At 41.5% G+C, this 24050-nt stretch overlaps 1 protein-coding gene across 3 annotated transcripts in view; it reads right to left on the reverse strand.

Annotated features, from left to right (window-relative positions):
• Nucleotides 1–2307: 2307 nt before the first annotated feature.
• arhgap21b (Rho GTPase activating protein 21b) overlaps nucleotides 2308–24050 on the reverse strand; it is a 37556-nt gene continuing 15813 nt past the window's right edge. The window contains exons 1-18 of one of the 3 annotated variants that reach the window (XM_023404135.2): nucleotides 20759–21141; nucleotides 17862–19446; nucleotides 14055–14201; nucleotides 13514–13616; nucleotides 13329–13374; nucleotides 12706–12831; nucleotides 12302–12601; nucleotides 11086–11147; nucleotides 10810–10955; nucleotides 10581–10723; nucleotides 10113–10271; nucleotides 9904–9982; nucleotides 9737–9810; nucleotides 9553–9642; nucleotides 9266–9433; nucleotides 8581–8686; nucleotides 5492–5523; nucleotides 2308–5375 (exon numbers count right to left, since the gene is read on the reverse strand). In XM_023404135.2, coding sequence (XP_023259903.1) covers nucleotides 3789–5375; nucleotides 5492–5523; nucleotides 8581–8686; nucleotides 9266–9433; nucleotides 9553–9642; nucleotides 9737–9810; nucleotides 9904–9982; nucleotides 10113–10271; nucleotides 10581–10723; nucleotides 10810–10955; nucleotides 11086–11147; nucleotides 12302–12601; nucleotides 12706–12831; nucleotides 13329–13374; nucleotides 13514–13616; nucleotides 14055–14201; nucleotides 17862–19332 — 4839 coding nt within the window. In that variant the 5' untranslated portion in view covers nucleotides 19333–19446; nucleotides 20759–21141 and the 3' untranslated portion in view covers nucleotides 2308–3788. Of the gene's footprint in view, nucleotides 5376–5491; nucleotides 5524–8580; nucleotides 8687–9265; nucleotides 9434–9552; nucleotides 9643–9736; nucleotides 9811–9903; nucleotides 9983–10112; nucleotides 10272–10580; nucleotides 10724–10809; nucleotides 10956–11085; nucleotides 11148–12301; nucleotides 12602–12705; nucleotides 12832–13328; nucleotides 13375–13513; nucleotides 13617–14054; nucleotides 14202–17861; nucleotides 19447–20758; nucleotides 21142–24050 lie in introns of those variants that run through there. The other 2 variants (XM_023404134.2, XM_023404133.2) reach the window with 2 other exon arrangements.

Genomic DNA, 24050 nt, shown 5'->3' on the forward strand with positions numbered 1-24050 from the left:
ACTTTTTCTGCCTTAATATACTATGTCGTTTTTATGACTTTTCATGCCTTGTTATACTGTGACGTTTTTATGACTATTTATGTCTTACTATACTATGACATTTTCTGCCTTACTATACTATGTCGTTTTTATGACTTTTTATGCATTACTATACTATGACTTTTTATACCTTACTATACTATGACTTTTTATGCCATACTAAACTATGTCGTTTTTATGATTTTTTATGCCTTACTATACTATGACTTTTTCTGCCTTAATATACTATGTCGCTTTTGACTTTTTATGCCTTACTGTACTATGACTTTTTATGCCTTACTATACTATGTCGTTTGTATGACTTTTTATGCCTTACTATACTATGTCGTCTTTATTACTATTTATGCCTTACTATACTATGCCGTTTTTTTGACTATTTATGCCTTACTAAACTATGACTTTTTATGCCTTACTATACCATTACTTTTTTTGACTTTTCATGCCTTACTATACTATGTCGTTTTTATGACTTTTTATGCCTTACTAAACTATGATGTTTTTATGCCTTACTATACTATGACTTTTATCACTTTTTATGCCTTACTATACTATGACGTTATTATGCCTTACTATACTATGACATTTTTATGACTATTTATGCCTTACTATACTATGAGTTTTTATGCCTTACTTTACTATGAGTTTTTATGCCTTACTATACTATGTCATTTTAATGACTTTTCATGCCTCAGTATATTATGATGTTTCTATGACTTTCCATGCTTTACTATACTATGATGTTTTTATGCCTTACTTTACTATGACATTTTTATGATCTTTCATGCTTTACTATACTATGTCGTTTTTCTGACTTTTTATGTCTTACTATAATATGTATATATATTTTTTTAAGCGAAACTTTACTTTCACTTTTATATGCTTTAGTATAGAATGTCTCTTTTAATGCCTAATGCTAGTTTGACTTTTCATGCCTTACTATGCTATGACTTTTATACTCCGTTAACTCGCTCGACAATATTCAAATACAATAAACAAACAGCAACCCACAGTCCATTTCACTTACATTTACATGTCACTATGCTCTTTTTGCGTCAAAACTTAAATGAAAATGCAATCTGTCAGTCTTTTCATCAAGGCAGGTCATTAGTTCAGATGCCACTTTACATTTGTTGCCTTTCCTGGGCAGAGGCAGCTGCTTGTTTTACCAGGGCAAAAATGAAACAAAGATCCACTGTGATATGCAATATTCACTGTTATTGGAAATTTTGTGGCTACGAGGACAAGTTCAACAGAAATCTTTCACAGCAGTTGAACAGCTTCCCCCCACTCTTTGTGATGTCACTCACTCTAGTTGTGAACATTTGCACATACACACTAATGTTAAAATCCTGAAATTTCCAGAAATGAATGGGATTTCTATAGAGGTAGAGTTATCTCAATTTTTGTCTCACAAATAGATTGAATGATTACAATAAATTCAATCGTAAAGAAATGACACCAGTTATCTCTTTACAGGTTGGATGAGTAAATAAATGCGATCTATTTACAATGTATCTTCATCATCATGACAATTTAAAAAATTCCAGCACCTGGCTTTCATTCCCAGTCTGCAACATGAATATTTACTGTACATATTAACAATTAACAATAAAATTGCAATATGTAATTTCTTAAAGCAAATACGAACACCAATAGCCATATTAACAAAGATGGTGACCAGGTCCTGTCACTTCATATCTTACAACCGTTAACGTATTGCACGTTACTTGTCGCCGATTATTTAAGGGAAAACACAACACATAGAAGACTACGTGCTCTTACTTTGAAAAGCGGAAATGGCGTCACCAGCAGGTGACCCAAGTCGATTTTGGTTCAGACTGGCGGAAAGTTTGTTTCAAAACTTCATGTGCGTAAAATTGAAATCCACAAGCATACAATTGAGATCCACAAATTCAAACTCTCTGTTTGAAAGTTGTAAATGTTAGGAAGATATTCACAAATGGTTTTCATTTAATGCTAAATGAATTGAATGTATTTACGGATCATTTTTTATTTGTGGAATTTGTTTGTGTATTTGGAAAATTCGTTTTATATTTGCAAGGTATTTTTTGTGATTTAGCAAATTAGTTTTTTGTATTTGTGGAAGGTGTTTTATATCCAGAGTTTACACATTTACGCATGGATTGTCGATCTGCTCACACAAACAATACTGAACAAATCTACCTCCGTAGTATACCAACAAAGTACAGTATGTAACTGGTATGTAGTGCTTCAACATTTTTGAGGAAGTGACAACATACATGAGAATTTGCCATTGACAAAATTTATTTCCAGTGTTTCAGGAGTCTGTGCACACCCCTCTCACAATTAGAGGAACACAGCATTGGTACAAATGGTCCAGCTCAATGAAGTGTTTCCTCCTGCAGGGACCTCTCTCCACAGAGAAGTACCCGGCTGCCCACACCCACATAGGCCTCACGAGCAACCTCATCTCACAATACTGTACTTAATCCTGCAATCTGATGGAAATGTAAAGCAGCTAAAACATGGCATTTGTATGTACATTTAACTTACTTATTTTACAAGGAATATTTAAAATTCAAGTTCTGTTAAAATCAAAAAAATGAAAAACAGGAGGAGAAAAAAAAAAAGTATAAAACATGTTAAGACCAGAGTGGAATGCCTAAGGAATGGAAGCTCGGCATTTTGTTACATTACCTGTAGAATGACTGAGAGTCGACAATAAAAATGTCATTCACAGTAACATCTTCGTGTATATAAACAAAGACAATATGGCACCCTTAACATTTCATTGTGAGGCACTTCCTATTGTGAAGAAACATGATTTTTTTCTGATGTGATTACCCATTTTCTTTTTCTTTCTCTTTGCCTAACAGATGTGTGAACCACAAACACTAAAACACAGCATAACACTTGCATCAGAGGGATGTTGTTCACTGCTCTTTAAACCACATAGCTGGGATGAATAATAACTCTTGGTTTCCATTTGCATAACTCCAGTGTCTCCTTGTCACCCTTGTACCTTTGGAAAGGCCCCTTTGACGGCAGAGCGCTTGTAAGCAGTCCACACACAGGCTGTACCAAAAACACAATTCAAGTACACAGAAAAATAGGGATATGTACACTTTAGAATGAAACACAAGCATCTAAAGCTTTTAGTCAGTATTACAGCAAGCATGTCTGTACATTCTTCATTTGGTTACTGAGAGACTCACTGACTTTGAACATCATAACTTTCTTTACACAAAAATAATTCCTCTGCAATACTAAAAATCTTTTTTACTACTTCCTATTCATCCTAGAAGTCAGTTCATCCTTAAAGCCACTTAGCTAAACCTTTATAACAATCTTAACTGTGTTCACACCTTCTTGCACATACTTCACAGACTCATTGTTTCATGAGCAACAGGTCCTCTCAATCTTCAGCATAACAGGGATTTGTAGGAGGGAGGAAGTCCTCCTGCTGACCCATCCCAAAGTCATTTGTCATTAAAAAAAAAAGAAAAAAGAATGAAATTAAAAATGGTATAAACAATATTTTGTTCCATGCCTTATATGTGAGCAAGATCAACGATCCCTGTGTGCAGTAATCTTCTTTTCACAAGCACACACACCACTTACAGACACACACTCCAGACATTTTTTTTTTGTGCAACATGCTCATTCACTAACATTGGTCACACAACAGACATTACACTGACAGACTCCCACGTAAGTACACATCTCACAGATGAATAACACACACAGTCACACACGTCCAATACTTCTCACAGGTACTGATAGAATCGTGAATGGACCACCTGGGAACCAGTGAGTTTATGTGGGTGAGCGGTGGCCGAAAGGCTCAGATTTTTGCTTGGGGGGGTGTCCCCATTCAACACCTCAGCTGGACGATGTGGGAGTTCAGAAGAGGACGAGGCTCCGAAGTTTTGGGAGTTTGGGCTGCACAGCCCCCCCTGCTGTTCAGGAAAGTCCAGGCTGACCTCAGGATTGCTTGTGCGGTGGCGCTCGCGGGCAATCCAGTCCCCGATGGAGAAGTCCTGAGAGCTGCACTTCGGCTTCAGTCGGTCCACAGCTGACAGCTCCGACCGAGAGCCTGAACCAATGCCAATCTGCTGCGGCCAGTCTCCCAAAACAGACAGCTCTGCAAAGTCCCTCTGACCGCCCATCGTGTGTCTGCGTCTGATGTTCTTCTTCTTACTGCGGCCCTCTGGGGACCGGCTCCTCTGGCTGCCCACGCCGAACATGTCATCCACAGACATTCGCAGACGCACCTTCAGTCGGTCAGTGATCTTCAGCTTCCATGCAGGCTCCGTCTTATCCAGCTCACTACGAGACGAGGAGCTGAGGCTGCCAGTTGAACGGCCTTTAACTGACCCCAAAACACGTGACAGTCTGTTGGAATCTTTATCGCTCCGAGCTCCATCCAGCGAGGACTCACTGTCGGTTTTCTGTTGGGCAGCTTTCTTTCTGGAGAGTGTATCACATTCGATGAGTCTGTGGGAGGGGAGAGGTCGTGGAGCGTCTTGCAGTTCTCTCTGATCAGCTTTCCCGACAGTAAACACAGACAGGTCGCTCTCGCTGTCCGTCTCCATTGGCCTTCCCTCGCTGATGAGTTCACTTCTCTCATCGTCTGCATCATCTCCACCCCGGCTTTCGGCCACAGACTGCACTTCAGGACTGAGGGTGCTGAGCTCAGCTCCAGTCAGGAACGTCATGGAGGAGGTGGTGGAGTAGTCGGAGGTGATGGAGCAAACCTCTGCTCCCAGCCCGCAGGGGCCCGCTTCTGGCCCCAGAGCCACCATCCTGCCGCGCCTCACTCTGGGCACCGAAGCCTGAGAGCTGGTGCTGTTCATCGTACCGAGGTCGGACACTGTGTCGTCGTAGTTGGAGGGCGGGTCTGACAGAGAGGACTGGTGAGCCATCGGCATGCGGTAGCTGAGATTTGGGGAATGTGTGGGTGAGGCATAGGGGGAGCCAGTTTGAAGGGTGGAGGAAATGTGCTCTGGAGGCAGGGGGGGAGAGGGCTGCGACATCAGGCTGCTGGAGAGAGACTCTTTCCTGTTGGTTTTGTCCAGCTGCTCCTCTGAGCTGTTTCTATGCTTCTCTTTCTCACTGGCTTCATCCGTCTCCTCCTCCTCCTCCTCCTCCTCGGTCCGGCTGTCTGGGGACCAAAGAGGCTGCTGCTGAGTCTCCTCCGGGAGCTCCTTCTTGGGGAACACAGCGTCCAGGTCATCGTCTGAACTGCTTGGATGAGCTTTGTCCTTGGGCTTCTTACGTTTACGGCTTGCAAAGAAGGAGGAGCGCAGCATCTCTTTGCTACACTGATCCTTCCCTGACCCCCACAAGCCCTGCTGAGACAGAACGAAAATAGCTTTAAAAGACTCATCAACGCAAAACGGAAGAATTAAAAAAAAACAGCAAAGACAGAGGAATGAATGTGACCCTTAATGAAACAAGAGGACCATACCTTTGATTTGGAGGAGTCACTACATGCTGAATCTGCATTAAAGAGAAGAGAATCATTAGTAAAAGTCTGTCACCTCTGCAACTTGTTGAAAATAGTCAACAAGATAAAGAAACAATAGAGGCAGATTAAAGGTTTCTTCAGAGTGAAACTGACGGACACGATGATAGTAATGAGAGCAGCTTGATGAGAGCAGATGACACATTTTCGGCTCAGAGAGAGAGAGAGAGAGAGAGAGAGAGAGAGAGAGAGAGAGAGAGAGAGAAACAGGACAACGAGTAACCACACTAAGCAGTATATGGAAAAGTGGACAAAGCAGCAGAAGAGGCCTGAGATGAAGGATGATGAGAGGAAAGGAAGTGAAAACCCGGCAGTAAACCAAGACACAAAAAGCAGCTCATGCTCATGTATCGATGGAACGACGGCACATCACAGACAAACACGCCAGTCACAGAGCATCACATGTAGCCACCAACCAGCTGTGGGCATTCTTTCCCAACTCAAAGACGTCACAGAGGAGAGGGAGTGATGACTGACTGAGAGGGGCCTGAGCTGAACAGATCAGTGAGTGTGTCGTGGTAGATACAGCTGCCGCAGGCAAGCCGTAGTATGACAGACAGATTGCTCTTACTCCAAGCTAGATAAACTCCTGTGGTGCCCTTTAACTTGTAGCCCGTCATTCTCAGCAACATAAAAGGCAAAACAAAGAGTTCACAAAATTTTCTTTTCTCACTTTTCAAAAGAAGAAAACACTCAACCTGCAGCTAATAAAAACAAGCAGACAAATAGCCCTTTTCAACCAAATAGTTTCAGGAACTATGGAACCACAGGAACTAAATTCAGGAACTCAAAGTCCCCTTTGGCCACTTGTGTTTACTTTCCACAGCATCTGAGGATCTGTGAAGATTAGGCAAATCAGATGGATGACGAATTACAATATGACAGCAGTGTTTGAGGAGCAATTTTCACACTTGACAAAACAACACTGAGTCATTGTGTTCTTTGAGTTTACTGAGGCTCTGATATTTAAATGGATGTAATGAAGACCTGCAGAGATGAAAAAAGAGACTGAAAACTCCAGACCATCTCTTCTAAAAGTAGGTGATCTGTTGAGTGTTTAATGGTTGTATATTTGTGCTTCAAAATGTGACCATGATAAACATTCAGCAAACTTTTTTGTTGGGAAATCGCAACATTTGTTTGGAACGTCAGACAAATGTCCAAACTTCATCCTTATACTGTTACAAGTGGGATCCAGAGCTTGCCTATTGTGTGAATGAAGCTGTAAGGCAAGTTGCATGAGCTGTGAGGTTGGCCAATCAACGATCTTAAGCACTGGTAACTCGCTCTGTTGTTCCTGGCCCATTAGAAAGTACTACTCTTGGAAGAAGAAACTGAATTTAGTCGAATCAAATTGTAGGTAAAATTCCTGAAGTTCCTGGGCTCCTGAAAGAGTTCCTGTAGTGGAAATGGGCTATTGAAGATATAATTTAGGTTCAAAATGTGTGTATCAGTGTATATAGCTCTGAGTTGGGTAGGGAGACTGTGATAGACATGTCAGTGATTGATGTAGGTGCTGTACATTATGTGACAGTAGGAGATGAGGAGGTATGTGGCAGTGTTTGTGTGTAGCTGACAATGTGACGTATTTTAATGTTGAATGACAACAAAGATTTTGAAATAAGGACATCACGGACGACAAACCAAACAAAAACACACAAGAGGAGGCACTTGAAAGTTAAAAAAAACTACCTGTTGCGGCAAATACTAGCACAGCTACCTGCTTGGAGCCCCGTCCTCTGCTATGTGTGCCCCTGCATCAGTCACTACATAACTTATCGGTCTGGGACGTGGTTGTATGTGTGGTATTGCTGTTGTGTAAACGGATGTGTGCTGGGGAACATCCAGCTCAGTCCCACCACTACGACCCCACCCTCAGACATCATGACACATTATGCCACATGACCGGGAGAGAACCTGAGGTTGACCGTACCATGCTACTTGTCCTTGCGATCAGCTTAAGAGACAACAAGAGACAGCAGAAGGGCTTTCAGAGAAAGTACAGCAGCATCGCTCTGTATCCCCTCAATTTAGGGTATTGGTTTAAATATGAGACGTGCACACCACAGGAAAAATGACAAACATCGACTTCTCTTTCTTTCTTTTTTATCTTTTTTCCTCCTTTCGCCCAAATTTAAAAGAGCTGCGGGTTTCTGCAGACTAGGCAGCTACACTGGGCACAACACTCGTCCTTCTTCCTACAGTCCCAGCTGTCCATCACTGACAAAACAGAGTCCATCAGTGACATCATCGAGTGATAGACGCCGCCCACTTGGCCTGTGTCAAGATTGGGTAATGTGTGAGTGCTGGACAGGGATAAGGGAGAAAAACAACACACTACACACAGAAGGGCAGAGGTCAGAAGGGTTAAAACTTCCATCGTTTTTTTTTGTTTGTTAGATTTTCTTTGGGAAAGAACATGCCGGGATTATGTGAGAGACGAGGAGGAGGGGAAGAAAAGAACTGAAAGAAAAGGAGTCGTCGTCTCAACACAGGTAAAGCACAGGGAGAAAAAATGACTTGAGCAAGAGAAAATAAAGAGTAAAGCAAAGAAATGAACAAAAATAAAACTTGAGGACAATTTTATCTCTTTGGGCAAAAAAACGTCAACATCCAAACAAAACAGACTTTTATCCAAAAATAGATAAATTAATAAAAAAAAAAAAAAAAAAAAAAAGGCTGAACATACTACAAGGTATTTTTCAACAATTTTCCAATGGTTAAAAAGTATTGATTGAAAAATTACTGAAAAAGCTTGCTTTAACAGAAACACAAATAAAACTCGGCAGACTTGTTTTTGCTCAAAGCATCTAAAATTAAGGAAAACAGGCATGATGCTCTTCATCTTAGCATAAACGACTGAGACACAGCTAACATTTAATTTTATAAGTAAATAAGTCTATACAACACATTTTTTTCACTTTTATCTACTGTGTTAATGACAATTATATACAGTATTGCTGTCATGGTAAAATATTTTCTGTGGTGATGGTGGAGGACTGAGTCCTTAGAGAAAAATCCCAGTTTGTTACCTGAGACTTCGCCTGGTGATGGTGCCGTCCGTCCAATGTTGGAGAGCAGGTGGTCGATATTGGGCACAGGCTGAGACTGCACTGTGCTTTCCTGCTCAGCTGTGGTCTGGAGCAACACATGCAGGGAATAACAGAGAGACCAGAAGGAAGATAAATGACTGCACACAATACATATTTGGGGGGAAAGAGAGAATAACCACAAATAGGGCATAAAGTTGCAATTTATTAAAAGCTGCACTAATCGATCAACTGGACAGATTCATTAAATGATTTAGCTGTCAAAGGGAAAAATATCTGGCTGTCTGGCGGTCTAGTTGCTAAATGTATATGTCTGCCGTTTGGTGCTACATAGGCAGCGTACACTGGGTTCATTAGAGCTTCGTCACTGAAAGGATGGAAGCTAAGAGGGAACCAAAAGTTGTGAGGTGGAAATCCAAAAACAATGAGCTTAACAATGCTAAAATGCTCTGGACTCTGCAGAGTTTGTGATATTTGTCTGAGAGTTAAGAAATACAAGCAACGCCTTTCACCTCATTCACATTACACATAGTCATTTGAGCCATTGCTCATTCAAAAATACTGATTAGTGCAGCTTTGAATAGCCATATGTATAAACTAAACGTCTAGAGATTAGGCATCTATGATAAACATGAATGAAAATGGAAGAAAATGAATTGCCACATACAACAGGGTCCTCATCACCGTCATCAGTGAAGAACCAGTCGTATTGCTGGATTAGATTCTCAACTATCTTGCACTGGTCCGGCATGTGATTGACCATGTTGGTCATGTTGTCCTCAGAGGTTCTGACCAGCGTAGGACCAAACACTATTGCCAGGTTACGAGGCTCCATCTAAACAGATGAGTTTAAAAGAAATCAGACGTAATGAAATAATCCTCAAAGGGATACTGGATTTACATGGGAGAGGAGGTAATGATATTAACACAGACAGATCCTGTTAACAGTTGTACCTTGTTCTTTTCACAGTTGTCAGAAACCTTCTTGAGATGAGCACAGAGGAATTTCAGAGTTTCATAGTGATGAACAGGTAATTCATGGATCTGCAAGAATTGACATTAATGAACAGAGTTTCAGAGTTAATGGTATGCCTAACTGTAATGCTATAAATGCTTCTCATTTTAGATTTTTACTCACCAGCTTCTTAAGCTCCTTTAATCTCTCCACTGAGTCTTCGGTTCTGTTGGCTTCAATGAAATCAGCATACTTTTCTGTTAAATAAAACAGAATAGTTTTTTTTACATACTGTAGTCTTTGTTGGGAAGTTTATTGTACTAATTTTCAGCAACATTACAAGATTTTACCATTTGTAAACAGAGGGTCTGGAAGTTTTCGGAAAAAGGACTTTAGTAAGCTACTGATGACATTAAGGTCCCGCCATTTCTGCAGAGAAGTAAAAGATCGAGACAGCATTATAAGCAGTCCTTACTGTACAAATCAATCACTGCTAAAACATGCTGTCAGTCAATAAAGTGGCACACTGTACTGTGCATCCCAACTGTCAGTCACTCACGTCTTCCTGGATGTCGATGTCAGTCATGCCTTTGCTGTTGAGCTCCTCCTGCATGCTGGAGATGGCGGCATTGTTCCCAGGGACCCTGTATATCCCTGTGTACTCCAGACCTCGCTCCTCCACCACTTTACAGCACACCTCCACGATCAGAGGAACAAACTGCACAGCACACAGCAGAAACACATTACATATGACAAATCAATATGTTAAATCTGAAATTTTTACAGGAACCTACATACTGTGTGAACAAGCACTGATGTGAAGTGCATGGAGTTATGTGTCATATACCTCACTGTCTCCTACAGTTAAAGTGAGCTACCCTTGCAAGAAATAACAACCACTGTCGCTGACAAGTTGATGCAAAAATCTATATTTCATGTGTTTGGAAACAACATGCTACTCACATCATCTGAATGCTAAACTACACAGCATTTTCTCTAAAATACATAAAGAAAGATGGAGACTCACCCTGTTTATCAGGGCAGGTGGACAGTCATCAAGCCGCACCCCGAATGTGACGCCAGCTGGGGTCTTTTTTTCAAAGGGCTTCCTCATGATCCCTGCGATACCAATTTTCCAAGCACCTCTGTCCCTCGGTGGACTGGAGTCATCTAACAAGGTATACATTTACATATATAACTTAGCCAAATGAGACTAGAAAGGTCATCTAACCACACTAAAAGGAACTGGTATCTACCTTTCAGCACCTTCCGCTCCTCTCCTGTTTTGGGTGAATGGGGGCTGTGAATCTTGCCGTCTGTTTTACCTCCCAGGAAGGCTTGTTTGATGCTAAGGGACTGGCGGGAGGTTTTGGGGGAAGGTTCAGACCTGCTGCTGGGCGCACTGATCCACACAAATGGCAAAAATACACATAAAGAAATATCAACATTGGGTTGGCATCAAATTAAACTAGGTAGATATGTGGCTGAGTACTGCGGATAAGCCCTGGGGAACAATGTGTAATCCAGCATACCTCATCATATTGTATTCTCTGATCTTTCGACTGATCAGGTCCTGGCTTGTTACAGTATCATTCTGTAATGACAGAAATATATAGTTAGGAAAGTCTAAGACATAAAGTTCAAATGAATTGCAGGTTAATTGGGATTTTTATTTCTAATATAACTTTCTAAATTATTACTTGACATTCCCTGTAAATCTAACAAAATAGTTTTCTTGAGATACATGAACACAAATCCTTAAACATTTCAGTAATCACTGCAGATCTAAAAACAATCAGGCAATCACGAAGTAGTCACTTGTTTGACATACTGGCTGACAAACAGACCAGGACCAAGCCCAAAGATAAAAACAAAAGGCAAACTGCAGACAGGCCAATAATTTTAGAAATTACATCAGTTTGCCTTCAGGGCTAGGCATCCAGCTATCTTCTTCACCCAAGAGAGAATATAAAACATGATCAACTTTACCAATATGTCCAAAGACAAGTCTGCCTATACTGTATAGCCTTGCAGCAGTATGACTCACAGCATGGTCTGATGTTAAGAGGTATATTATCAGTGAAGTCTTAATATGTACACTAAATTTCCAAAACATTTTGAATCTTACCTAATCGCATGCTGCCAGACATCTATCTCAGATACCAGAGTGAATTATTGCCAGAAGATATCAGCTAACGAGGCCTTGCTGAAAGGCAGCTCACTGATAGGCTCTCTGTCTAAAATGGAATTTCCCCCTCACACCCCAAGAAGTGCCACCTGCTTTTTTGTTCTGCCAGAATAGAGCAAGTTTCCAATGACACCTTATTTCACCTTTTGTTAGGCATTTTTATAAATAAAGGCTATAATCCTCTCCACATCACTGACACAGTCATTGTATTTAACTCAAAAACAGACTTTGGTTCTCTTTGTTATTAACCTGATGGGAGTGCCTGTTTTTTCTTTCAAAACTATAGTGAAGTCTGGTTTAAATGTTCTTGTTTTTCCTGTCACTGTAAGCAACTGACCACAAGTGCTAAGCTCTGCCCTGATGACAATTTACTGGATGGAATGATGACAAAACCCAGAGGGGTTACAGTCCTTTTGAGATTTTAGGACTTCTGACAAATGTCTTCAAATATCTGCAGTCCCTATTCATTTGAGTTGGGGGAGAGCTGGAGGTGATGTGCAGTAGTAATCTTGACTTGGATACTCAGGTAAGCAGACAACGTGAGTCTTACTAAAACTCACCTCTTCATCTGGGTTACTGTTTTCCTGAATGACTCTGATCCAGGTCAGCATGTCGTCCCTCCCTTCTGCCTGGAACAAATACTCGCAGTCTGAAGTGGTTAGTCGCAGCACATTCTTGCGTCTTGTATCGCTATAGGAGATGTCAATCAGACAGGCCTTGATGCTGATTCGTAGTGGGTCCTCGTCAGATTGTGACGAAGCATGAGACAGAGCATCCTTCCTGTCTCTGTAGAGGGTCAGGGTGTGACCTTGTAAAACACCATACATCTGCTTCCATGATCTCATTCCTCCACTAACACGCTGCAGAGACAGAGAGAGACAGAGGAAGAGAAATACTTATATACACATCAAAACATTAATGATATGTATGGCTGGTAAATGGAGACATGACTGTACATGCATACCTTATTTTTATCTGTACTAAGCTGCCTAAAGTGCAGCAACCCTTCTTTGGAAGAATCAGCAAAGATGTCTGAAGAAGAATCCCTTCGAGATCCAGAATCCCCCGATGATTTATGTCCGTCCAGAGCCTGCAAGTGTGACAGATTGTGACGTGAAAAGTGGGGAGATTGAGAGACAAAGACAACAGGAAACAAAGATCTCTCCAAGTGGACTCAGGTGGATTTCACGGTTACATGGTCACCAAGAAACCCTAATATCTAAAATTTTTATCATTTGTGTCTCAAAACACTTCCCAAGGAAGCCAGTGAAGGTAAATTTGAGAGAGGAAAAGAAAGTTGGGATGTTCAGATTGTTCATAAAATATTTCAATTTACAGTTGGCTATCTTCTGGCTTCTATATTTAGGACAATCTTCTAGTGTTACAGACAGATTTTTATTTACACACATGTGAAGAGGTGGCTATGTGGTCAATACACATGCATTTCAATGCCAGGTAAAACAATACTACTGTCACAAAGTACAAAAAACAATGGCATCAATATATGTGAAGACTAGAAAGGAATTCTGAGCTCTATAATGACATAAGAAAAGGGGACACGTTGTGAATAATCCTATAGTTTCTCACCTTTCTCAGGCCCCTGAGACTGGGCATATGCTTACTGGAAGATCTCCTAAAGATGTAGAAGAACAACAGAGAAAAGCTGATTTCAAGTCAGAAAGACAAGACCACACAGACTCATAACTCGATAAAAAGGATAAAAGATTTAAAAAAAAGAGAGCACTGATCTAGTACTGGACATATGCACTCACCCTCTGCCCTCCTCCTGGTAGTTATCTAGACCTTCATCGTAGGATTTTGACCGCTCTGTTTTGCTACCTGATTCAGACTCCAGCAAAGCACTTCTCAGGGACTCTATACAGGGTTAAGAAATAGGAAATTATGCCAAGTTATGAGTGTAAATGAGGGTCACATTAAGCTCCCAGAGGTGGCTTGCCTGTTTAGCTGTGGTCTAAAGAACAATTAAAGAAAACCGGTCAAATATAATATTTCAACAATAACACCATACAGTGAGTTAAGATGATTCATCTCTATTTACTGAGCGTATGAAGGTGGGAGTGCCCAAATAAATGAATTTAAAGACTACATAACACTAAACCCAAAATTCCAAAAGCTACAGGTAAAATTATTAGTTGATTGAAAGATAATCTGTGACAATTTTTTGTGTAATCATTTAGGCAGTTTCATGGAACAAAATAAAACAACCAAAAATGCCAATGACTTGTATAGTGTTCACTCTGTGCCAAGCCTTGACTCACATATCCTTCACCCAACCAACCCAATAATGTTTACCTTGGTCATGTGATAGCTGACGTCGAATGGTGGGGCAAGGTGAGCCTGGACTGGAGGGACCTGTAGCTATGGATGGTGCAACAGATATCACGGCAGAGGGTGGAATAGGAGCGGCCTCCCGGTCGACGCTGGGGCTGACTGGCTCATCTAATGATAATAAAACATTCAGTCTGAGCACAGAGTTGATATATAACTTGTGTCAAAGACGTAACTATATTACATTTGTGACGGGTGTGTTTGTCAAACTATGCAATATTATATTTCCATATAGAGTGTCTCATTAAGAGAAGAAAATTCAGGCCTGCTGTTTTAGGACATCTTTATATCATCTATCATCTGTGAGAACAATTAAAAAACAGTCTTTCTGTGACTCCCATGGCTAACATGCCACAACACAGCTGAGAGTGGGAACAGATCATTTTATGACATGATTTTTTGAGAGAGGGAAGTTCTTTACTCTTGAGTACCGCCCACTCCTGGCACTTCAAGCCAGAAACAGCTCAGAGTACAAAGCTGCTCTCTGCAGCCGAAGGGCATTTGGAGCTAAATTTGAAAGCAACTGTCCTAATTCCAGCCTGTACCCAACTTTGAAATGGGGCAAGGCAAAAGGATGTCACCAATTCCCTAAAAGGCGTGTTTGGCTACCTTACTTAAATTATGTCCATCACTCACAAACATTATTTAGTGGTAACAACTTCAAAGTCTTCCATCTCTATCGACTCTCTCCAAAAATACAAGATGACCAGTTTCCTCCGCTGTAGTCAGCACACATCCAAGTCAATAACATACCCAAAGGGTTTAAACTCAAATACATGCAGTGAACTTTTACGTAAGAGGCACAAGTATATCACAAAGAAAAACACTGGTTTCTTCAGCTGCAGGTTTGACGCTCACACTGACAGGCCTTACATCAGGCAGCCTGGTACAGCAACACCTAAAGGGTACTATCCCAGGCCCAGACTGTTTGTCAGTAACATTCGTTCAAGTGTTCAAGACATGCTCACTTTCTTCATCTGTGAAATGAATCTAAAAAGAGACTGTAAAGCTATAAACATGTATCATAATTAACAAGCAAGGGCCAAATCCCAGGTACACAGCAAAATAGAGCAAGATCATGTCTGTAGATTAGATAAATAAAATGATGATTTGGGTTAAAGGACCAAATGACCTCACGCGACTAAGGCCCAGACCAGTGGGCTTTCAAACAGGTCATTGATGGAGGCCCAGCGATGGTGCTCAATCAGGGCACTGTTCTCCTGGGACAGGGCACCAGTCCCAGAATGGTGGTGTTGCGGCATCATCGCTGTCACTGCATGCTTTGTCTGCACCTGGACTGTTCGGCCTCCTTAACAACCAACATTACACAGACTTCTGAAGGAACAACAGAAACACTGTTGGGAAACCACAAGTGTGGTGACCTCACTGATACTAAATATACTGTACATCTAAGTTGAAACTGTCATTTCCTAAATTCAAGACCATAAACTCAGATCATAAATTTAGTATTTTGTTTAGAGACTTACATGACCTAGAGTTAGGAAAGGTGCAATAAGCATAACTTCAAAAAGCTTAATAAATCCTTGATGAGCACATGGGCACTGACAAGGCTCAGCTTAACAAGATGTTCACACAAAAACACCTGCACTGGCTCACAACTGAGGGTATTCCTCCAGTCTACTCCCATTTAAATGAACAAATGGTAATTCAAATATTGAAAAACAACTCTTAGTATAATGCAATACAAATCAACATCACAGCCTCCAGGACACCGCAAACACAGGTACAATTTCAGAAAATGACGAAGTGATTAGCCGCAGCACCTCCACAGGAACTCCAGAAGACTACTGATTAGAGTAGCAAGTCCTTTGAGCTGGAGTTCAAAAGAATCGAATCATAATCTTCTAGCTGAATTCTCTCTGGGAGGGAGAGCTTGTTGTTAGTCATTGCTACCTGCAGATCCTGTCTCATTGTTCCTGTATTATTGTGAAATATCCCTAATTTTCTTGAAATTTCTTGCCAGTTAAAACCCTAATTCATAAATACTTCAAGTAATGCTGATTCTGCAGGTTTAAGTTGTCCTTAAGCTCAAGACCATACCTCGATTTAAGAAAGTACAATATGCAGTAAGGCCATTTCCAATCCAGCCTCTAAACCTGCTGTCATATTTACAGGGTATGAAGCCAGGGTCACAGGCAAACCATTTGAAGATTTCGACCTCGCCCTTCAGGTGGTGCCATTTAATTATCTCTTTCCATATCTTTTGGGAGTTACTCATCATAGGGTTGTTGGGATCTGAAAGACAGACTGTATAACTTTTAGCTGGTGTACCTATTATAAACTGGCAACTGAGTATAGATTGAAAGTCTAAGATTTATAGAAGTGAACCGGTCTCTGAAGATCTACCTCTGAGATTGTGAATTAATTATCTTGCAACATATGTGAGATTTATCTTACATTGAACCAATACTGAACGGCTATAAAAAAGACCCAAATTTAACTCGAAAACAAACTTCTCTCCCATGGGTCAAACTAAAAGCTTCCAGATCTGATGCTGCCTGTGACCTAGTTCCTCCATACAGTCTACCTGCAAAGTACAAAATGTTTCCTTTATGTCCTTTCCAAAACAAAAGTAGATCAGCTATCAGAGACGGGTTACCTAAGTTAGAACCAAAGCAATATGCTGACTTGGGGCTTTAAGTTTCTTTGTGCAATCAGGAACTGACCATGTCTCTGAAGAATCAGGCTAACATTACAGAAGTAACGCTAAGACTACAAAAAATTAACAAACAAAAATGAACTATGAATAACAGGATATCAACTCTTACAAAGCCCACAGTTTTTCTACATTAATTGGTATCATGGAGAGATTGGTAGTGATAGACACCCAAACATATATAATACATATATGAAAAGTGGCAGATCGCGTAGGAGTGAGACGATACAGAGACATATGTACATAAAATATTTCACACATTTTCTGACAGTAAATCTCAAACAAGAAATCTAAAGAGCCTACCCCCCCATCTGATACGCAGTTTAGCCTCCAGCAATGTAACTATAGCAATGTTCTCATCAAGGCACGCCAATAAACAGAGTTCCTATTAATTATGAATATTTCTCACTGCTGAACTGATTACAACAGATTCTCTATAACAAGCCTGAACATACTGAAAATCTTGGCAGTAAAAGTCCGACCACATTTAGAAATGTGTCTGGTGCCGTTTCCAAAAATCTGACACAAAGCAACTAAAAGCAAAAACATTCTGATAACCTCTCAAAGGTATGAGTTAAAACATTTTTTGGATTCTGCTCTGCAAAACACTTTTTATGTAGATGGTGAGACAGTCGTTTTTGAGATGACAACTAATTAATCACCAGGAAATGCATTATGGGACTACTGAAGCATAATGCAATCCATTCAGAATTCAATGTATTCCAAAAGGCTTAAGCCATCCTTTACTCTGCCCCAATTAAGCCAAACATCCCACACAACCTCTCTGAATGCCACATAACCCAATTAATAATATCTTCCCAGGAAGATTAGTTTATTTGTGAACATCTTCCCAGCACTATATACACACACCAATGATATGCTGAATCAAATTAACAATGAAACTATGAGATCTACAGGCTCCACAGTCAGTTTTTCATCCATCTATTTTAAACTGATTTCCATTAGCATCTATGGTGGAAGCCCTTTAATTAGCTACAGTGGTAGCTCTACCAGTCTGCCTCATGTTACTACTGCCTGCTGTCATTGCCATGGCAACGTGGGCCGACAAGGCTTACAACTGATTATTCTCTTACCGATGAATGGAATGGAGTCCAGAGACTCATCCAGGTTGCTGGAGCAGGAGGTGTGACGTTGTTCCCCAAGGCGGCGTATGTGTATCTCTCGACGTGCATCGTTGGGAAGCCAGCATGCCACCACATCTGCTGTGGAATCTGTTCCTTCGTCGTTTACAGCTAGGATGTAGGAAGGGTGTCGCAGGGGGCTGGGGTTCTTTCCAGAGGGGGGCTTCTCCCTTAGAACCACTCCCGTCTCTGTTGGGCTTCGCCCATTGACCTGACTCTGGGAGTCTGGGTGAGGAGGTTTGAGGATGATAGGCCTCTGCGGCATCTGTTTTGGGGTGGAGCATGAAGATGACCTGTGTCCTACCAATGCTGCATCTCTGCTTGCCTCTACAGGCAGCATGGTTTCTGCCCACATCCTGCTCTGGCCTTGTTGGGTAGTGTGGCCTGAGAGGTTTCCTTTGACTGAAACTCTTGGATCAGCAAACGAATGTTCAGCACTTGTGCTCTTTCCAAAATGTGAGGGTCTGTCTGAGAGCATGGGTGAGGAGCGGGTCTGAAGAGAGTCTGGTCCTTTAGAGTAGAGAGGAGGGTTAGGTGCCCCCCTCATCCCACCGCTGTATCCAACAGAAGGCCTGTGGAGCATGGCGTGTCTGGGGATAGACTGTCTGCTGGGCCTTGTACCTTGGTCTGCCCTTCCATATCCTCCTCTCCTTTCACTGATTCGAGCGAGCTCTGCAGTTTCAACATAGTCTATGGAGTGTGCCCGGGCTTTTTGCACTAGGCCGTCTTGGGATACGCTTCGAGGGGCCCAGTTCCTGGCATGACCCATCCTCTCTGCACCGCTCATGCGGTCCTGCGAGGCACTGCGTGGAGCAATCTGAAAGTGCGGTGGAGGTCCTTGGTATGACCGTTCGTGGGAGGTACTCCTTCGCCGTATCCCCTTAGGGCCCCAGTCTCCCCGGGGAATGTGATGAGTAGCACTAAAGGTGGTCTGACTGGCAGCTCGCAAACTGTCCAGTCTCTCCTGGATAGTCCGACTACCATGGGAATGGATTCCTTTGTTGTCAATGTACTCCCTGTATGTCTGGTAAGTGCGCCAATCAATGTTTTGATGGTTGCCTGGGTAGTGAGGTGCCTGACCTCCATATGGAACTATCCCTGGACCACTGTGGTAGACATCAGCCTTTCGAGGGTGAGGGTACTGGGCCAGTGACCCAGGTCTCCCCCTGACAAAGACAGGGTCCATGTAATCTATCCTGTGAGATGGACCCATGCGCCCCAGATGGGCTGCATCAGGAGGAACCACCACAGTCCTCACACTGTCGTTGCGCATGCACACTGCCATCTGGCTTTTTGGATATGACTGAGGAGGAGGAGGAGGAGGAGGAGACGGGGGCACGGTGATCTCCTTGCGGTATCCATGGTCAGGAGCTGATGTTGGCCCTCGGCAGACCTGCCCCGCTGAGTCTGTCGCCTGGGCCATGCCCGTAGGCTTACAGTCTACTCTGGGGTAGCATACTGGGGGTGGATCAGGAATGTGACAGGCATTTCCGCTGTAGCTGCTTTCGCCACGGAGGTAGGCATCCTGGGAGTAGGCCTAAGGACAGAGCAACAAAGCAGTGTTATAATAGATATAGTACAAACTGCATTTGCAAGCGTGTGTAAAATTCAGCATTGTGCTACTAGATGCTTACAGAGAAGTCAAGCGTGATATTACAAATGCTACTGGATGCATGTGTGTGGGCAGCGCATGTTGCAATATGAGTGTGCGGAGGCGTTAGCAGTTCAGGGGTGTCAGTGGTCTTCATCTGCTCCTTATCTAGAGTTCTCATGGCTATGTTCACTGATCCATTGCTGATGATAGTACACCTTATAAACCAAAAAATATTTTCACTAACACAGACTTAAGATGGTCCTTCATGATAAGATTTTTGTGGTACAGTCTTTCTCAAATATTGCTGCTGTGTTCTCCAAACAGTTTTATGCTATTAAACAACTGTGATTTTGAATATGAAGGAAAAAAAGATTAATCTACAGAAGACAAATACCTACTACAACGGCAAAGACCGTTGACCATAGATAAATGTGGAAAGGTGTTTATTAGTACCAAACTCAATATGTAGCCTGTACTGTGACAGTCTCAGCAAAGATTGTGTAACAATCATTACACAGGTTAGAAATGGCAATCAAGTAATTAACAATCAACATATCTGAACAAACATGATAACATAAAAATGGACATAAATGCGGACCGGTACTCAGTGTTTCCATTTACCCACCTCAGACTGACGGACTGTTACCATCTCTCTGTAGGGTACTCATAAAATCCTTTTTGATGAATACAAAATTAAGGCTAGAGCTTCTTCCAATCCATAAGATATGTGTTTGTAAGGCTCACTACATGTATCGGCTTTGCTCATAACAGACTGTACATACAACAAGTAAGAAACGTGTAAAGGTATGAGGACTTTGATCCTCTCTACAACCTGGTGTCAAATTACAATCTTACATAAAACTGTGTGCAGCTGTGATTAGTGCCAGGCTCTGTCCCTCCCTTTGTAAGCATGAGGAGAGTTCAGAGGTCACTGCCCTTTATCATACTAATAACATATGGCACGGAGGATGAAGAGGGGCGAGGCTTCACTGAGATGCCAGCGGGATGCCAGCTCGAGTGCTCAATCTAACAGGTACCGCAGACACAGTGCATCGGCCATTTCTAGTCTACACATTTGATCCACCAACACAGAGCTCACCATTAAACAGTCATCCAAGGCAACTAAATGGCAATAATATAAAACCTGAAGACCACATCTTATAATGACGATGCTGACATGCATGACATATACAAAATGAGACAGCAAGCACGACATGTCAACGTCAAGTGGCTACACAGTCTGCTGTTTGCTTACCAGATTAGTAGTTTCCCGAGAAAAAGGCTGCCGTTACAGCATGTGAAAACAAGAGCGTTTAGAAATCATGGGAGACAGGGTGAAAGAGAAAAAGATGCCAGCAGAGCAAAATCCAAACATTGCAAAAAAACAGAACAGATTCAGAGAGGACAGAACGTTTAACAGCCACAGCATTGCCTGGGCTTGACATGCTAAAAATATACTAGAGCTGCAGCAGCAGTACAGCGGGATGAAGAAGCAGAGATGTAGCAGGGGTTGCCACGTTACGACCTGCCAGTGACAGTCTGTCCTGGGCGAGGTGGCAGGAGCAGAAGCTTGCCTTTCTTACTGCTGTTATATCTCCATGGTTCTATCCATCTTCAGCCAGAATATTACGCTAACTGAACAAGGTGCCTCCAGTCTATGTCTCTCTCTCTCCCTCCCTCTGCTATTGCTCACATGACAGAAGCAGCAGCTGCTGATTATACATTCAGCTGTGATGGTACAGCTCCCCCTCCCACTCCTTCCTCCTCTCTCCCTTTCCCTCAGCATCAACCTGTTCTAGACACAGGGCAGTCAGCTGATTTTATCTACCGGTTTCAGCCCATCATTCATGCTGTTCCCTCGTTTTTCCCTGCTCAGTATTTCCCTCTGCTTTCCACACGCAGTTCCCTCCCTTTTCTGCTCCCTGAATGTACCCTCTCTCCCATCTCTTTGCCAAGCAACTGCTGCCTGTCTCCAGGCAGTCAGTGTGTGCTGCCTCCTACAGTGTAAAGTCATCTTGCTAGTATCTCTCATAATCCTCTTGTTCTTATGGACAGCCTTCATCAGTCTCCCTGCCTATATTAATATATATTTTTGTGTGGCTGCTGACCATTTACTGTGCAATACTGTAACCAGTGCTATCACAACACACGTGTAAGATACAGTGGATGGGTACAGAGTGAAAAACAGAGTCAGAGAAAGGGAGGACCTAACAGGGCAGAGAGGTGGAGTAACAGTCAATTGGTAATCACAAAGCAGAAAATTAACTGATATTAGATGTAAGAAGAGGGTTAAGTGGATGTGAACAATACTTTATTTTTCTGTGAAATTACAAGTCCAATTTAAATAAACTAAAGAAACTGAGCTAAATAATGCAGAGCATTGGCATTGTTTTAAAAAAAACCACTGCTTGTATATTTTCAGAAGGATGTGCTATTTAAACAGAGAGATGACTGTTTGTTATGACAAAACACATTGATATTGTAGTTCTGGATGCCATACTTAGTGTTTAATTTAATCAAGTTAATTGTGAGGATTCAATGCAGCCAAAAATAATTCACAAGGGAAAATTTCAGGTAAAGCAAACAGCCCGGCTCTTTCATTATACAATTCATAAATAGGCTGTCAAATAACAAGAAGCCCTTGTGAGAGGATTCCTGAGCATCCTGACAAAGCACTTACTGTGATTTTCTATAGATATGGAACAGATGAGTGCACCCTTGCTTTGTCCTGAATGTGCAGAATACATAGTAGCTGCCAACGGCTGCCAGCTGCGTGCATTAAAGGTTAATGATGAGATGTTAAGTGCACACATATATGAAGGCTTATCCCTGCACCTATAATAGTTTTGGGAACATGCAATACTCACAATATTTTATGAAGACACAGCAAAGGAAAAGGTCAAGGAAAGACAAAGCCAATACATGAAGCCTACATTAACCTACTACTATAAGTGCCAAATATCTGAATACTAATTTGTAGGGATGAACACATTGACATTTGTAATTTGACACTTAAGACGCTTTGACATTTAAGGCTAATAATTGAAAAAACACTATACGTTTTACAAAATTCTTTATTGTGCCATAATCATACTAAGACTATTATCTAAGAAAATATTGGACAAGCCAAATTAGACAGAAAACATTTGTGTGAGCTCCAGACTAGAATCTGAAGCTGAATGTTGCATTGTAATGACTTCTGAAGATAAACAGTTAATATGCAGGAAGCCTAAGCCTACATAATTCAGCCTAAAATTTGAAATACAAATTTTCTTCTATAAAGACTCAACTTCAGTACACCTTTTCATATCCCCAAGGACCTCAGTCCATGGTATTTAGACATACTTGACAATTAGCTTCCACCTAAAATGGTGCTTTCTTTTTTATGAAATATATATTTCTTCTGATAAATAATCTATAGCCCTTAGCTTAATAATTTAACTTTCTGTATTTTATGTGCAGATCTTAAGCTATTTTTAAACTGCCATGACATTTAAGTATCATGGCCACTTTTCTTAAACCATTTACTCTACATTACGATATATTACGAACAGCAACTGTATTAGCAAACGGCTTTCTTGAAAGTAGTCACAGTTGCTGCAGTCATAGTGGAAAGAGCACGTCACTACAATATCAACTTACCAAAACATTTGTTTTAAGAAAAGATATCTTTGTTTAATTAAATTCCTAGTTGGGTTTCCATTTAATTAGGTGTGGTAACGGAGATCCATTTAGGGACTTACTGTCTCTGAAAACACATCCAAAAATCAAACAAATGCATATGAACATGACCACACAAATCTGACTCCCTTCAAATTCTGTTGCTTTTTTAATAGTAGTCAACAACCTGCTGCAGGTAACAAACCACCAAGGCTGTCATGTGTAGCGTGTGTGGCAGCGATCTATATTGCCTAAGCATGTTGAGGATGTTTGTCCCTTTTGTTAGTCAAAACATATAATCTATCTGGATGGGGTTGGGTACAAGGTGTTTAAGGTGTGATACTTTTCTTACACCTGATATGCAATGTTAATTGTTTTCTTTGACATTAAATATGTAATTAAGGAGAATTGGGTGCCAGTTGCTGCAATACTGAACCAACACTATTACAAACAGGTTTTGGAAACATTGCAAGAAAGGGTCACTTGAAAGAGGCCACAGCAGTCGGAAAATGGTTTCATCCTTCATCAAAGACAATCCGCCAGCACACTCAGTTTTTTGCTTGAGAAAAGCATTGCAGTAGTTTACCACCCTCCCTATTCACCTGACCTAGCACCATGTGACTTTTTTCTCTTTTGCCCAAAATCAAGCCTGCCCTCAAGGGAACCCGTTTCAAGTCTGTTCCAGAAGAGAAGAAAGTGACAGAGCTTCTGAGACAGCTAACAGACCTGCTGCACTGCTTTGATCAGTGAAAGACCAGAACACAGTGTTGTGTAGTTGCAGAGGGGGAATATATTGAGGGGGAAAGAAATGTAACTTTTCTTCAACAAAATGAATGAATTACAGCATTTGTCTCATTATTTAATAGCCACACCTCATATATTACTCC

Source organism: Seriola lalandi, unplaced genomic scaffold (assembly GCF_002814215.2).
Source record: "Seriola lalandi dorsalis isolate HSWRI2012SDOR001 ecotype SW California unplaced genomic scaffold, Sedor1 jcf7180002054223, whole genome shotgun sequence".
NCBI classification, from domain to species: domain Eukaryota; kingdom Metazoa; phylum Chordata; class Actinopteri; order Carangiformes; family Carangidae; genus Seriola; species Seriola lalandi.